Here is a 15,502-nt window from a genome sequence, read left to right on the forward strand (position 1 = left end):
AGTTTTCAAAGTAAAGTCTTAGTGTTTGTATGTATGTATATATTTGTGTGTAGTATAGTGACATTTTATACCCTTGCCTTCAAGAGAGAAATGAGTTTAACCATTTAACATAGAACTTTGTCTGCTTTGTGCAGTGGATGATGATGAATCAGAGGGAGAGGAATTCACAGTACGAGATGGCTACATTCATTATGGACAGACTGTCAAACTTGTGTGTTCAGTTACTGGCATGGCACTTCCAAGACTGGTACAGTTTAACTTCTCCAATGTTACAGCTAATTTACAATGTACTAATTAGAGTACTTGGATCATTTTAAATACAAAGTAGTTGTGTTGATAAGCACATATTTGCTTTTAAAGAACTATCAAATTAGCATTGACTTTTAAAAATGTACTTTTGCTATTTCATTATTATTAAAATGTTGATTTCAATACGATAGTTGATCTTTATTTCTGTTTTGCTGTACAATTATTCTCTTATCTAAGAATAAGGTAGCAAAGCATAAACTAAACAGAGGTCATGGTACACAGATCAATCAAAATGTTTAATGTTGGTTTCCGTGTGAACTTTTAAAAAAGATAGAACTAGCACAGCAATGGCAACATAGGCAGCCAGTGTATAAAAGCACATAAGCTTGTGATTAACTTTAAGCATGTGAATAGTCTTGTTCAAGCCAACTAGACTTCTCATGCTTAAAGCTGAGTGGCTAATGTGCTTTGCTAGATTCAGATCTAAAATCACTCTGTATACTTATGTGGCCTGTTATAGGCAGGTAGAGTATCAGTATACTTTACAAAGTAATTTTGGATGATTACTGGTTTTGAACGTATTTAAGTGTATATAACAATAAAAATGCATACAGTAAATTGCATCTCACCATTGCTTGTGCCTGTGCACTAGAGAAGAATTGTTTTTTGGTTCTTGTAGGCTTACATGATAGTAATCAATTCTGCCTCAGTGATTGAGAAAGGTATTGTAACTGTTTCGAGTTTTACATGCTAATTATAGATATATGTCCACTGAATGCCTCAAATAGCCAGCCTGGGAGGCATTAGTATATATCTGGTTATAAGCCTTCCCTTTATTTAAGTTTACTAAAATCATTAATCGTTAGCCCACTGGTGACTTCACTATTATCAGTCTCTCTATGTGGTATCTGTTCAGCAGCAATAGTGGTGACAGTATAAAATGCTGACAGATTTAGTTCCTGTTCTATAAGACATTCCAGCATGGCTATGCTGAGAATTTCTCTTTTCAACCACATACATGTAGAGAATGGAAATAGTCTGCTGAGGGAAAACTTTTGGTTTTTTTTTTTAAATCTAGTGAAATAGTTAAAAAACCAGAAGTGCCCAAACTTACTGTCCCTCTGAGCCACATACAGTAACCTTCTGAAGTTCAAGATCTATAAGACATGCCTAATCTGCCACATCAGGTGTTGCCTGTCATGGTGTGGGGCTTCTGCCCCAATGCATCCCTACCAGACTAAAGCTCTTAAAAACCTCTTCTTGCAGGGCAAAAGTCTATAGTCCCATCACCCTGCTGCAGGGCAGAAGCCCTGAACTCCCCTGTTCCAGTATTGTAGGCAGAAGAAGGGGGTTGTAGGCTGGGCTCTAGGAACCTCACTTAATCGGTTGGATTTTTTGTTGTTTTTTTTAAGACCACATGCGGCTCATGAATGACAGTTTGGCCATGTCTGGTATAAAATAATAAAAAGCCACTTTGTTAAGCTGTTACATCAATCAATAGAAAAGTCTATCATCCATCACTTGATCTAATGTACATTGAAATCAAGGGAAAATTCCCTTTGACCCTAATGCCTTCCATACTAAGATATGACATTTTCATCAACATGATTGCTGGGCCAGGCACCAGTTGGAACAGGTGCAACCATCAGCAATTCTAGAGATGGGCATGAGGAAGTTTATTTGCATTTAACATGACATTTTAATTTTTACACTTGCAGCGGGGAACATTGAGGACATAACCTTAAAACTCTTTTTATAAAATGTTAGCAGATTACCTTTAATTTAGTTATATTGGCTATGGGGTTTAGGTAAGAAACAATATTTTTCTTAGAAATCTTGAAGCACCATGGCTGTTGATTCTGCTGATGTTGCATAAAATGAAGTACTACAGTTTTTTTCTAGAAGTTGAGTTAAAATTCCAAGCTTGAGATTTGCTGTGTGTGTGTGTATGTATATAAATCAAATATTGTAACTTTAGAATTATGACAGGCGGTATTTTTAGGTTCGATTGTCAGATGTAAGTAACAAGCATCCTTTATAGGTATGCTGTGCAGTCATGTCTTAACTAATATTCATCATGATCCGCTCTCAAAGACACTCTTATTATTGCATTTGCAAAACTATAGTTAAGAAAATGTTAATATTTTCACCATAAATCAGTTTTTAAAGATTTAAACTCAGTAAGTGGCCTGTTACGTTGCAGTTGACTATGAGTTGTCAATCCTAGGGGCAATTGCTTCTGTAAAATCGCTTATTGATTCTTGACCAGCTATTCTTCTGCATAAATTAGATTTTGCTAATTTCTGATGCTTTTTTCCCCTCTCTTCTAGCAAAAAAGTTGATATATATGCATGCAGCACACACTCAATTTGGACTCTGAGGAGTAGAGCAGCTTTCATATCTATCCATGTTTTAGAAATTGCTGGGAATTTTTAATCAAATGTTTAATTTTAAACTTGCAAATGTCTCTGTTGAGATGTCTTTTGTTACCATACCATTCATATAAATTTCCAGAAGTAAACGTATAATCTGTGATGTGACTAATACTTAGATTGCATTGTTCTAAGTTTATTTCTTTGTGCATTTTTACCAACAGATCATTCGAAAAGTAGATAAACAGACAGCACTACTGGATGCAGATGATCCAGTATCACAGCTCCATAAATGTGCATTCTATCTTAAAGATACTGAACGAATGTACCTGTGCCTTTCCCAAGAGAGAATAATTCAGTTTCAAGTGAGTTATCTAAGCAGATTGTATTAAATGAGAAATGTAATCATCAAGTTTGTTTAAAAATATTTGTAAACATTTTTTTGTTTCGGCATTCTTTGTTTTTAAGAGAAACTGATACAGAAAGTACCAAATTTTACTCTTTCCAATCTGTTTAATTTTCTTTTCTCTCTCCAGTCTTTTGTATCTGGCTAAATACTTGAGGTGTAGTTTCTCCCAGTCAACAAATGGAAACAGAACATTAAGTCTATAGATGGTCATACTCACATATAAAAGTGTCTACTGTCTCTTCCTTCAATTATTTTTTTCTCCAGTAGGTGGAGAAAATTATTCCTAGCAAGCTGCTGCATCACAAATGAAAAAGAAGACATTGGAAGTCAAAAGGGAGCCTTTTTTAAAAACAATGTGTGTAGCTGATCTGGCAGCACAAATGACACACTGACATGATCCCTTAATCTCATGTGATACAGAGGACCACTCTTAGCTGATAATTAGTGTGGCTGTCCCCTTCAAGGGGCCAAATTCCAACTCACCTGAGCATTTCTGGACGTGAGCTCTGACTCAGAGGAGGTGAGACCATGGTCAGTCTTGTCCACTGACCTGTACCAGAGCTTCAGGGGGGAGAGTACAGAGCAGGGCAATTATGGAGTGTTCCTCCCTTTCTTTTACTCCCAGCTTCTGATAGTCAGAAGTGTGGAGTTTTCTCCCTGCCCATGTCAGCTAATAACCATTGGTGAATCTATTCTTCATGAATTCGTCCAATTCTTATTTGAACCCAGTTAAACTTTTGGTGCCACATGTGGTTGCAATAAGTTCTGCAGCTATTAGGTGTGTGAAAAAGTAAATCTATTTACCTGTATTAACCTGGCTGCCTATTAATTTGATTAAGTGATATCTGTTTTTTATACTATCTGCAAGGATCTAAAAACACTTGTTTACTTTCGCCACATGATTCATCATTTTACAAACATCTGTCAGATCTACCCCATAAGTCGTCTCTTTTCTACTTTGAACAGCCCTAATCTTTTTAGTCTCTCCTCACATGGAAACCATTCTGTATTCTTGATCATCTTTGTTACCTTTCTCTGAACCTTTTCCACTTCTACTATATCCCTTCTGAGAGGCAACCAGAGTAGGACTCTGTATGCAAGGTGTTGGTCACACCATGGTCACATCTTTGTATAGTGGAATTATGATGCCTCTTATTTCTTGTACCTTGACTAATAGCTCTGAACATACTGTTAGTCCTTTTGATTGATTCTGTGTACTGAGTGGAAGTTTTCAGAGAATGATCTACAGGGACTCTCGATCTTTTTCTAGGTGGTAATAGCTAATTTAGAATCCATCATTGTACAGTATATATATGTATTTGGGCTTATGTTTTGCACGTACAGTGTTGAACTTCATTTGTCACTTTGATTTTCAGTCACCCAGTTTAGTGATATCCCCCTGTTTCTCTTTGCAATCTGCTCTGGGCTTAACTATCTTGAATAATTTTTTAACATCTGCAAAATCTGCCACTTTACTGTTCCCCGCCTTTTCTAGATCATTAATGCATGTATGAAATAGTGCACTCTCTTTTTGCAGGCAAATGCTCTGTGGAAAAGAATATTCTGTATGTGTTCTTACAGACACTTTCATCTGTACCTGCTTCTTCCTACACAATCAAGTGTAAACACCATGCTGCTTATTTCATAACTACAGCATAGATTCCATGGAGTCCTTGGAACCATACTTTCTATAATTTAACAAGCAGAGATGAAGAGAACAGCTCAGCAGGCTTCTTTTATCTGCCAATTAGAGAGGGGAAATCACTGAACACTGTATCTTAGAATACCACTTAGTGGTCATCAGCCTATCCAAACATCAGTTAGCATATCAGATTCCATCTAAGGAAGAGCATAACTAGTGGCAGAGTGAAGATAGCTAGGAGAAGCGAAAAAGAGATCAAGAGAGACTGGAAAGAAAAGGAAATTATGGAAAATCAGAAGGTCAGTCTATATCCCTGAGTTCAAGAGATGGGTGAACTTTGGCAGGTCTTGCTTAAATTTGCAGTGTTCTTAATGAATCAAGATGGCACATACTCAGGAAATGCAGGAACTGTTTGCTAGAACCTTACTGGGAAGTTTTCTAATCTGATAGTACTCTGCAGCTGCTCCTCTCCTCTACATCCTCTCCTTCCTCCCCACCCTCCCCCCAACACAAATCAGAAAGACTGACAATCATTGGGACCTAAGCATGGCCTTAAAAGCTCTCTGTCCTCTGAGTGTCAGATGAGGAGATGATCATTGAAAACCAAAAGGGCAGACACTACCCAATTGGGATAGCAAAGAGGACAATAATTCCTGTGGAAGAAGAATGAGTTGGTAATTTTTGTGATGGAAGTAAGGAATCTTGTCGCATCTCAGGCCTCCAATTTATGCTGCATTTGTCTCCCAGTCAGTTGTTAGGTAGCTTCAGAAGTTTAGCAGGTATGCAAAGGCCAAAGATTAGGATGCAGAACTAGTCTCTGACCTTCCCATTTTTGGACTTGGTACTCTCATGCATGTGTGAAACCAGATATGACTGTCTATTCATCTTCTGGAGTTATGGCCACTTTAGTGGCAGGAGAATACTTAAATCATCTGTGAGTAATAGGGTTCTTCTAATGTCAGACTACCGCTTCTGTCTTTCAAAGGCAAGTTTCTTTTCAAGGAGGAGTTCAAGAAGATATAACAGTCCTTAGCTGCTTCAAATTAGTGAGACCCATCCCATCTAAGACTCTGTGAACTCTAAGATTGCAGTCCAAGAACAAATCCAGCACAACTAAGATCTATAATTTAGGAAAAAGAGAAGCAGAATCATAGTCAAAAAGAGACCTATTCTCTGGTTGAAGCCTGATGAACATCAGGTGGTAGGTCCTTCAGCTTTTGAACATCCAGCTGAAGGTGCAAGGACCACACACAGAATCTCGGTAGGAAATCTGAGGAACTACTTCTATACCAGTGACCAAGATTCCTAGGTTCCTGAAGACAGCAGATAAATTGAGAATTGTAGTTAGCCTGATGGTCCTTGGCTAACACGTGAAACTAGTGCTAATTAGCTTCCCATTTTGAACCTTCTGAGGAGAATTTTAATGAAACTTCTGTTTTCAAGTCCTGTTCCTGATAAAAACATTATTATATCATGCCTTGCACAATGGGATCCTGGCCTGGTTAAATTTTTGGACACTAACATTATTAAAGTATCAGAGGGGTAGCTGTGTTAGTCTGAATCTGCAAAAGCGACGAGGAGTCCTGTGGCACCTTATAGACTAACTGAAGTGTAGGAGCATAAGCTTTCGTGGGCAAAGACCCACTTCGTCAGATGCATGACATGCATCTGACGAAGTGGGTCTTTGCCCACGAAAGCTTATGCTCCTACACTTCAGTTAGTCTATAAGGTGCCACAGGACTCCTCGTCACTTTAACATTATTAAAGATAGGAACAAGAGGAGTTTGGGAGTTCTCAGTATTTTACCACAAGTATTCATTTGATATTTTTCATCTCGTTGTGGTCATGTGGACATTTCTGCCTGAATTTAGACTTGGGACATCATTGGTCTTTCACCTAAATTGGGAAATCATTCTAATCACATTTGACCATAGAATTATAAAGAGGGAAGGCTATGTTTCCTGGATGTCCATAGAGCCCTGTTGACTCAATAAAAAGAATAACAAAATGTAAGCAGTCTTAGAAGTATTTCATCCCACACCATAATGTAAAGATCATCATCAGCTCCTGAATTCCTTGTCAGATAATGGATTAGGGAAGTGGTTAAAGCTCTTTATTTTGCAGCAGGAAAAAAAACCCACTAAAATCTTTTAAAGCTCTCTATTAGGGATGTGAACAGATAACTGGTTACCTGATACCCGGAAGGGCCCCTCTGCCCCCCACTCACTGGGCTACCAGCTCCTACTGCCTGCCTCTTCCACCCCAAATGCTTTGGGGGTTTCTGCTGCTGGCCCCCCTGCTTTTAGGGCATGGGGTGGGAGCAGGAGCAGAATCCTGTTTAATGAGTTAATCGGTTTAACTAAGGTTTAACCAACCAGTTTAACTGATTAACTAGATTTTACTTTCCTACTAATCAGTAAGATCGTCATGGGCAAAGGGGGGAAACCTCTACAATAGAGATATGCAAGGCTGCCTCAGGGCTTCTGCCCACATTTTTGTGAAAACATTGGAAAATAAAATTGCATTTTTGGCCATGGTAGAGGGTTGTGGCAAGCCATAGTAGCTTAATGAATTGTTTTGGAAAGTTCCAAGCACCTGAACTGGTGCAGAAAATGAAAGAAAAGGGGAAATGTTTCTTTTTGGAATCTTCTTGATGAATCTAGCCCCCAAGTCCCTTCCCTGGCCATCTACCTCATTACTTTCTTGTTAAGATTTCTTCTACTTACTGAACTTATTTGTTAATGGTTATTGAATAGTGCCAGCCTACTTTTTTGTTTGGTATTGCTTTCAATGAATTCAGCAGAAGGTTAAGAAACTGCCAAACCTTTGTGTGTCATGGTTTTGTTATCAAACGTTTTTGTGTGTTCTCTCCAACTGTTGGTTAGGAGGAAAACACAAGGATCTAAAGTGGATCAAATAAAGTAAATTAACAGATAAATAATATTTTGTCACATCTTTTGAATGTCTGACACTGAACATGGACACTGCAATGCAGCCACTTCCCACTCTACCCCCCAAAACTAACGAAGAATGAACACAGAACCACATCAGCATATTAAATGGCATTTTTTAGCTCTGTATTTCATTAATTAATTGGACTTGTTATAGTGCAGTGTCCTTATCTTGCATACCATGCCATGACCCTGTGTTATAACAGAAACAAATCAAGATTTCCCCTCCTATTCAGTCATGAAAAAGTGAAGGCTGTTCCCCCTGGACCTGTTCACATTTCCCAAGTTTAGAATTCATCTTCTAATGTGAATATTTGTATTGCTCCTTTGTGTCTTGTATGTGTTGTGAGACTCTTGATGACAATTTTAACAGAGGGGGATGTGTTATCTTTGTACCAGGGGTTTTCTTTAAATGTATTCTGTTTTAGGAAGAGTTTCAGGGAAACTAATGCATAACTTTGAAATGAGAAGTTGTGACCACCTTCCTCCTACCAATTCAGATTACTAATTATTCTGGTGTGAATTTCAAACCAATATACAGACCAGACTTCTAACCATTCTTTCTTAAAGGCCACTCCATGCCCAAAAGAACCAAATAAAGAGATGATTAATGATGGAGCTTCTTGGACAATCATTAGTACAGATAAGGCAGAATATACATTTTATGAGGGGATGGGACCAGTCCATGCTCCAGTAACACCTGTGCCTGTTGTAGAAAGTCTTCAAGTAAGTCAGTTGTTTACTTTTTCTGTTCTTTTTAATACAATTTGCACTTACTATAGGGCTTAAATATCCCGCGCTTCATTTGCATGTTCCCAGGTGGTCACCATTTTGGAAATTGACTAGCCCGGAATAACTGCCCGCATCTACACGCGGCAGTAAAATGGGAGTTTGAAGTAAAGCCCTTAATTCGAATTAGCTGTTAAACCTCATTCCAGGGGGCTAGTGTAGACATACCCTCAGAGAACTTGAATAATTTGCACAAGATCTTTCAGGAGTCAATGGCAGAGTTGAGTTCTGATTCCCAATCTCTCCTTTTCTAGCCACTAGACTGCCTTACCCTATTTAGAAAGCTTCTTACAAACTTTCTTATGCAGAACAATTCTGAACTAGTGCTACCTTATAAATCTGCATCTACAAGAGAGTGTTTTGCAAAGTAAAAATACTATTTATATGTCCAGAGGATTTTAGCTATGTTTTTTCAACTCGGTTCTGCAGGACAAGACTATATGCTCGATATAGAAAACATGGACTTGGTGTATTTCTTAACAATTGTTGAACTTCTTAAAATTGCCCTCTGTAATAGATCATCTGTGGTATTAATTTTTATTTTAGAAATTTGTATTCTATTCCATATCAGTAACTAATTGCCAATTAACACACTACAACTGAACCCTTCTTTGTTTAACCCTTGTTCTGTTTGAAAGAGGACTCAAAATGCTGGCTAGACAAGTTCTTCCTGCCTGGACTTTGACGAACTAGCCAGTGAGTAAGACAGTGCAGGTTTTCTACTCATAGATCCATTCTTGCTATTTATGTTTTGTGATTTAAATGGTGTTCCTTCAAGCATTGCCATTTACTTTAGGATATCAAACCATTTGAGGCTACCTGTCAACTATTTCATTTAATTGAGTTGAATTTATTTGCCAGTTTTATCAATTGGAAAAATGTAATCAATCAATGTTATGGAATGGTTTATATGTCTTTTTTCTCTCTGTTTAGTTAAATGGCGGTGGAGATGTAGCAATGCTGGAACTTACAGGTCAGAATTTCACTCCTAACTTGCGTGTCTGGTTTGGGGACGTGGAGGCTGAAACCATGTACAGGTGCAGTATTATTTCTTTTCTTGGTAGTTGATGTTGAAGTTTTGGCGAGTGTATTTTAATTTTTGCTGGTTAAGATACATACCTCCTTATTTTCTGAGGTACTATCTGTTTTACTGAATACCTGCTTGCCGCTAACATGTTGTCCTTTATCTTATCAGATGTGCAGAAAGTATGCTGTGTGTTGTTCCAGACATTTCTGCATTCCGAGAGGGCTGGAGGTGGGTCCGTCAGCCAGTCCAGGTTCCAGTAACTTTGGTCCGTAACGATGGCATAATCTACTCCACTAGCCTTACTTTTACATATACACCGGAGCCAGGCCCACGACCACATTGCAGTGCTGCTGGAGCAATTCTCAGAGCCAACTCAAGTCTCATGGCTTCCAGTGAAACAAATACAAACAGCGAGGGAAGTTACACAAATGTCAGCACAAATCCAACCAATGTCACATCATCTACAGCAACAGTAGTTTCCTAACTACAGTGTTTGCTTGGACTTCAACAGACTTTCAAGTGCTACAGACAAGAAAACTGAACAATTTTGTGGTTTCATGGGAAAACACCTTTCCATTCTAAGTGACATTATTTGAACCTTGTTACCTGCAAGTGCTGATCTTAAAAAAAGAAGCCACAATAAAAAAAAATCCGAAATGTAAAAACTTTATTAAAATCTATTTTTCAGCATTTTTTTTTTAAACGGGCAAGAAATTGAAATGTGGCTGGAATACAAGTTAAGCAAACTAGAAAACGTGAACATGACATAGTTTTTACGGACCAAGGAACTTGTATAAGCTTTAGTATAAAAGGTACATTTTCACCATACCTTTTTTGTATCACAACATATAGTACACTTTTGTTACCAAATAGTTTATATTTTTTTTCCTCTGAGCTTTTGCTCTGAAGTATATTCAGGTTCCAAGCCTGACCATGCTTGTATAATCTAATTACCATACTCTTCCAGTTTTAAAATATATATATATATATTTTTGGTCTGTGGCTGGAACTGTTCCTTTTTTTAAACTGAAGTCTTGTGACTTTTTATGAACTGAAATTGTTTTTATTTCAGCAAGTAGAACCTTGTAAAGGCCAGCATATTTTTTTTAAGATTATATGAAGTCTGTGCGAAAGCTTTAAAATAAAATGCCTCTGCCTTGCCTGCAATACATGCAATGTATGTTAACGTTAATGCTCTGTTTTCAGTCATTGTTAATAGTTATTTCTATGTTTTCCTTTTTAAAAAATATGTATTTATAGTGATAATTCATGAGGGTCTAACATTACGAGTTCAAAATATGTGACATCTCCAGCAGTCATGTTTATGATTGGTCATGTCGCAAGAATACATTGATGTTTTGAAAGGTGACTTTTGCCCCGTTCCCTCCTTAAAGTCAGAAATGCATCATAAAGTGTTTGAGGATCCATTCAGGTTTTTTCTAATCTTGTACATAATTTGTATGATGTGTAAGTTAAACATTTTATTTCACAAGTGGGATGTTCCCAGTGACTTCATTTGGCAGCATGTCTTCTGTCTTGTTGGCATGTGACAAAAGTATCCTGAGAAGTATTTGCTACAAATGGGATTGGTAGGTGATGCCCTTCATCCTTAAACAAGGAGAGAAATTGCAAAAAGCATGGTTTTTCTACCTGCTGTTCAGTACGTTAGGCCAAATGTTGGTGAAATCCTTGTGTTGAGACGTGCTTTCATTGTGAAGTGATCATTCCATAATAGATAGAAATAAATTTTAGTACTTAGAAATAGACAATTACAAGATTACAAAAGCAGTATAGTGAAGTCAACTCCTGTCTCCATTTCCAGGGGGTTTTCTCTTTCCCAGGGGGTTTTCTCTTTCCCTGCAAAAAAATAGTGCAATGTTCAAGCCTTCTCTCCACCATAAATTTAATGCTCAGTTTAACTGTATTGATTTTTATTACTTTGATTCTGAACTTACTTTTTTTATCCCTTTATGTAATTGATCACTTCAGCTGTATTTGAAAATATATTCTAGTGGCTTATTTGCAATCCCAGAACCAGGCATAGACTTTTTTGGCTGTAGTGTAACCTTTCCCTTCAAGGACAGGAATATAAATTCTATGAATTGTTAAACCTTAACCATCCCATGAAACAAGTCACAACTACTGTATGCATGTTTACCTCTGGCTTACTACAAAGCATGGCCTTGAGGCTTACCCATTGGCTATTTTAAAAGGTTTCCACTGGCCATTTTAGGAGTATTCAATTTCAGCACCAGCCCCATTTTAAAGCATTGCTTCTCTTTAATGTCTGTCTTCTCTGACACTATGCTCTGTGTGTTTGTCTCAGCTGCTCCTTTGAACATGCTGTTCTTGCATTCATTGAAGACTGAAGACAATGTGGTTAAAGGAAGAAATCCAATGCAAAACAGATTCATTTAGCTGTTAAATCCGTACCACTGTCCTTTTAAAATGTGCTTGTATTCTACCACAAGCCTTCCTAATTGCTCTTTTATATGCATCCTTCCTTTCAACATTGTTACAAATACTGCCTCATCTCTGTTTCAGTGACCAAGGGCAGACTTCATTGTGGCCTTATCTCTGTTTGAAGCTGTTTACTGGCATTTATTTGCAAATCTGTTTACTTGTCTGTGTGCTATTTAAATTTTTCTCAGTTGTGTTGACAGAAATCATTTCACAATGTTTTTGCTAGAAGTATGTTTTATACAGTACTGTTTAACTTATGGGCCTCAGGTTTTCTTCCCTTACTAGCTTGAGGATTAAAGAAAGTGGTTAGCAAAGGTTTTACAATAATAGTAAAGAACAAACCATTACCTACATTGCAGGTAAAACCATAACAAGCTTTTTAACTTTCAAGGAATATTTTAAATAGCTTTTCAAAACATAAGAGGCACCTGCTTTTATATACATTATTTTAAAATCTTTTTACATGTAAATGCAATAGACTTTTGTATTCAGTTTCTTTCCTTGCAATAAGTTTTTCCAATGGACTATACACAAAATTCCTGGATATTTAATTTCTGCCACTCTACATACCACAGGCTAGTGGATGAAAAAGCATATTAAATTCCATTTCAGCAATATTTGCTCATGTACAGTTTTCAGAGTTCTTATTGTTGGCCTTTTCCTGGACTTGTGGCTCCATTGTCTTTAATGGATAATTAGTAACACAGGAATTGTCTTCCAGATCCACACTGTCACTAAGAAAGATGCTCAGTTGTAATTTAAGTTCAAATAACTTATTTTCTTGAACTCTCCTGTGAGCAGCTTTGTTACTTTTTATGGCGTCAAGAGCTGTTGATCAACTTTCATGATACTAACAATATCCCAAGAATGCTAAACATTTCTATTAAACTACTTATAGAATGTTTCAATATGAAACTACAGAACTCTTCTATTATAGCTGTTAAGTATTGTCTTATTCTTATTATTTCTAAAAGTATACATAGAAGTTGAGTCTGTTCAAATGTTTTTATAGTTCCAACTAATAGGATGAGGAAGCAAGTTAAATGCTCAAAGCTACCTATGTTGTTTTTGTTTAGAACTGCACTTCAGAATTCAACACTAGTGTAATATAACCTGCTGCTGACATTTTCCTAATTATTTTGTCTGAGGGCTCCTCGCATCTGTCTTTTTCTTAATTCTGCGATACACTATTTCACTTCTGTCTTCATTATGCAGTTTTACAAGATATCATACTGGCCACCTGAAAGTCATGAACCTAAATAAATAAAACCGTATATACCCCATCCCTACAATATTTTAATACAAATCTGACACAAGTGAAACAAGGAAGTTACCCACTTTAAACCAAATAACTGTAGAGGTGTCAATTTTGAAACAAAATACTCTTAATTATTAACCATTTTATTTACATTTACTTTCAAAAGCAGCTGTGTTTATGAAGAGTACTGAAAAAATGTGTGTATGTTCCTGTGCCAGACGTTTGACTTTGTTTTCAAGCACTGTACTGTGGGGTTGAGTGGCAGCTTTGTTAGAAACAGTAATATGTTAGGGTTACTACTTAACCCTTTTAGGACTGAACTGTTTCTCCTTCATAAAATTACATAATGAATAGTTCCAAGTTTGTAAACATTTGCCTACAGTCAGTACTGCATTTGTCCAGATGTAGGTGCTATGCTTAGTTTTAGTTTGTTTCTTGAACCTTGCAGCAAGTATATGCATTCAGTCCTTTAAGGGTTATATTTTACAAACTGTGCACCTGTAAAATTTCTTAGCAATAAGGTAGAAAAATGAGCAAGATTTTACCACAGTTTTGTAGAAAATTTGAATTGCTCGGTTCCATATTTCATCAAAAAAATCTGCAATACAGGCGGTTTCAAGGAATAAATAAAAGTGAAATGTAAACCACGTGCACGTGTTTTGTCCAGTGTGTGTAAGCCCTTAAATATTTTCGTCTCAATTTCTTTCTATAACATTTCAAACAAGATGAAATGTCATGTTACTGCTTCTATGACAAACTTGCTTTAACAGGTGTACGGTTATACCATCTAGGGAGTAATATAATTTGATCTCAATTATTTAAATTTATCACATTTTTTCTGACCTGCAGTGTTAAACAAGAAATCAAGTTTGGGCTTTTGGGCGGGGGGGGAGGGGTCTTTCTTTTTTTGCTTATGAACAGTGAGGTCATCTGTGGAACCATAGCAGCAGAAGACCAAGCCCAGGAGAGGAAAATTCATCCCTAGTTCTGAGGGCAGCCACACTGGCCTACACTTAAACTGAATATGGAATGTCTACATTCAAAAGTGGTTTCAAATCTAAACCCGTTTCCTCCACCGCTTGTATAAGTGCTGAATTTTAGAAAAGCAATTTGTTTTTCCAGTAATGTAAAAAAAAGTTCTTTTTTATATTATTTATTAAATAAGAAAAAAAATAACTGTTTAATTGCTTAAATGTAACAGCCTTACTACTGCAGTTACTTAACTTGTTTTATTTTTCATCCTATTCAGTAGTTGCATTCTTTCTGGGTGAGCATTTTTCAGATGTTGGTTATTAGGCTCAGTTTTTATGCTTGAATATATCACCCAGTTTGTGCTTTGGTTTCAGGGAAGAACATGAAACCAGCAAATCCAGATGCCACAGATTTATTGAGGTTATCTCCTATTTGTGCTGCAATTACACAGGCTTAATTCCTTTATATACATAGACACAAAACTCTTGAAAGGAGATGGGGAATGCATGTGGCAAATGTACAGGGAAATGGTTAGGAATGACAGAAGCAGCAGACATTGCATTTAAGGGCATGTCTAAACTACATCCCTCTTTCAAAAGAGGGATGTAAATTAGGTAGATGGAAAGAGCAAATGAAGTGGGGATTTAAATATCCCACACTTCATTTGCATAATCGCATCACAGTGTTCTCTCTTCATATGGGACTCGTTCCAAACCCCTAATATTTTTTGTTGCCCTTCTCTGAACCTTTTCTAATGTCAATATATCTTTTTTGAGATGAGGTGACCACATCTATACACAGTATTCAAGATGTGGGCATATCATGGTTTTATATAGAGGCAATAAGATATTCTCTGTCTTATTCTCTATCCCTGTTTTAATTATTCCTAACATTCTATTTGCTTTTTTGACTGCTGCTGTACACTGAGAGGATGTTTTCAGAGAACTATCCACGATGACTCCAAGATCTCTCTCTCGAGTAGTTGTAGCTAAATTAGTCCCCATCATATTGTATGTATAGTTGGGTTATTTTTTCCAGTGTGCATTACTTTACATTTATTAATATTAAATTTCATTTGCCATTTTGTTGTCCCATCACTTAGTTTGGTGAGATCTTTTTGAAGCTCATCACAGCCTGCTTTGCTCTTAACTATCTCGAGCAGTTTGGTATCATCTGCAAATTTTACCGCCTCGCATGGAATTATTATCCATAGAGATTCTATGGAACTTGTAGGCTCAGTTAAGATTTTTACTTCATTTGATTCCACATATAGTGCCACTCCTCCGTCAGCACAACCTGTTCTATCCTTCCGATATATTTTTGTACACTGGTATGACTGTGTCCCATTGATTGTCCTCATTCCACCAAGT

General features: G+C 37.0%; 1 protein-coding gene across 9 annotated transcripts in view; it reads left to right on the forward strand.

The window, feature by feature from the left end:
• The window catches only part of RBPJ (recombination signal binding protein for immunoglobulin kappa J region), a 94,322-nt gene extending 80,515 nt beyond the window's left edge, over positions 1 to 13,807 (forward strand). For all 9 annotated transcript variants that reach the window (XM_006138173.5, XM_075930621.2, XM_006138171.5 and 6 more), the window contains 5 exons: positions 135 to 247; positions 2,846 to 2,986; positions 8,194 to 8,349; positions 9,346 to 9,449; positions 9,608 to 13,807. In XM_006138173.5, the coding sequence (XP_006138235.1) occupies positions 135 to 247; positions 2,846 to 2,986; positions 8,194 to 8,349; positions 9,346 to 9,449; positions 9,608 to 9,923 (830 nt within the window). In that variant the 3' untranslated portion in view covers positions 9,924 to 13,807. The remainder of the gene's footprint in view (positions 1 to 134; positions 248 to 2,845; positions 2,987 to 8,193; positions 8,350 to 9,345; positions 9,450 to 9,607) is intronic.
• The last annotated feature ends 1,695 nt before the right edge of the window (positions 13,808 to 15,502 follow it).

The sequence above is a fragment of the Pelodiscus sinensis genome, chromosome 4, assembly GCF_052426305.1.
Source record: "Pelodiscus sinensis isolate ZL-2025 chromosome 4, ASM5242630v1, whole genome shotgun sequence".
Taxonomy (NCBI): Eukaryota; Metazoa; Chordata; order Testudines; family Trionychidae; genus Pelodiscus; species Pelodiscus sinensis.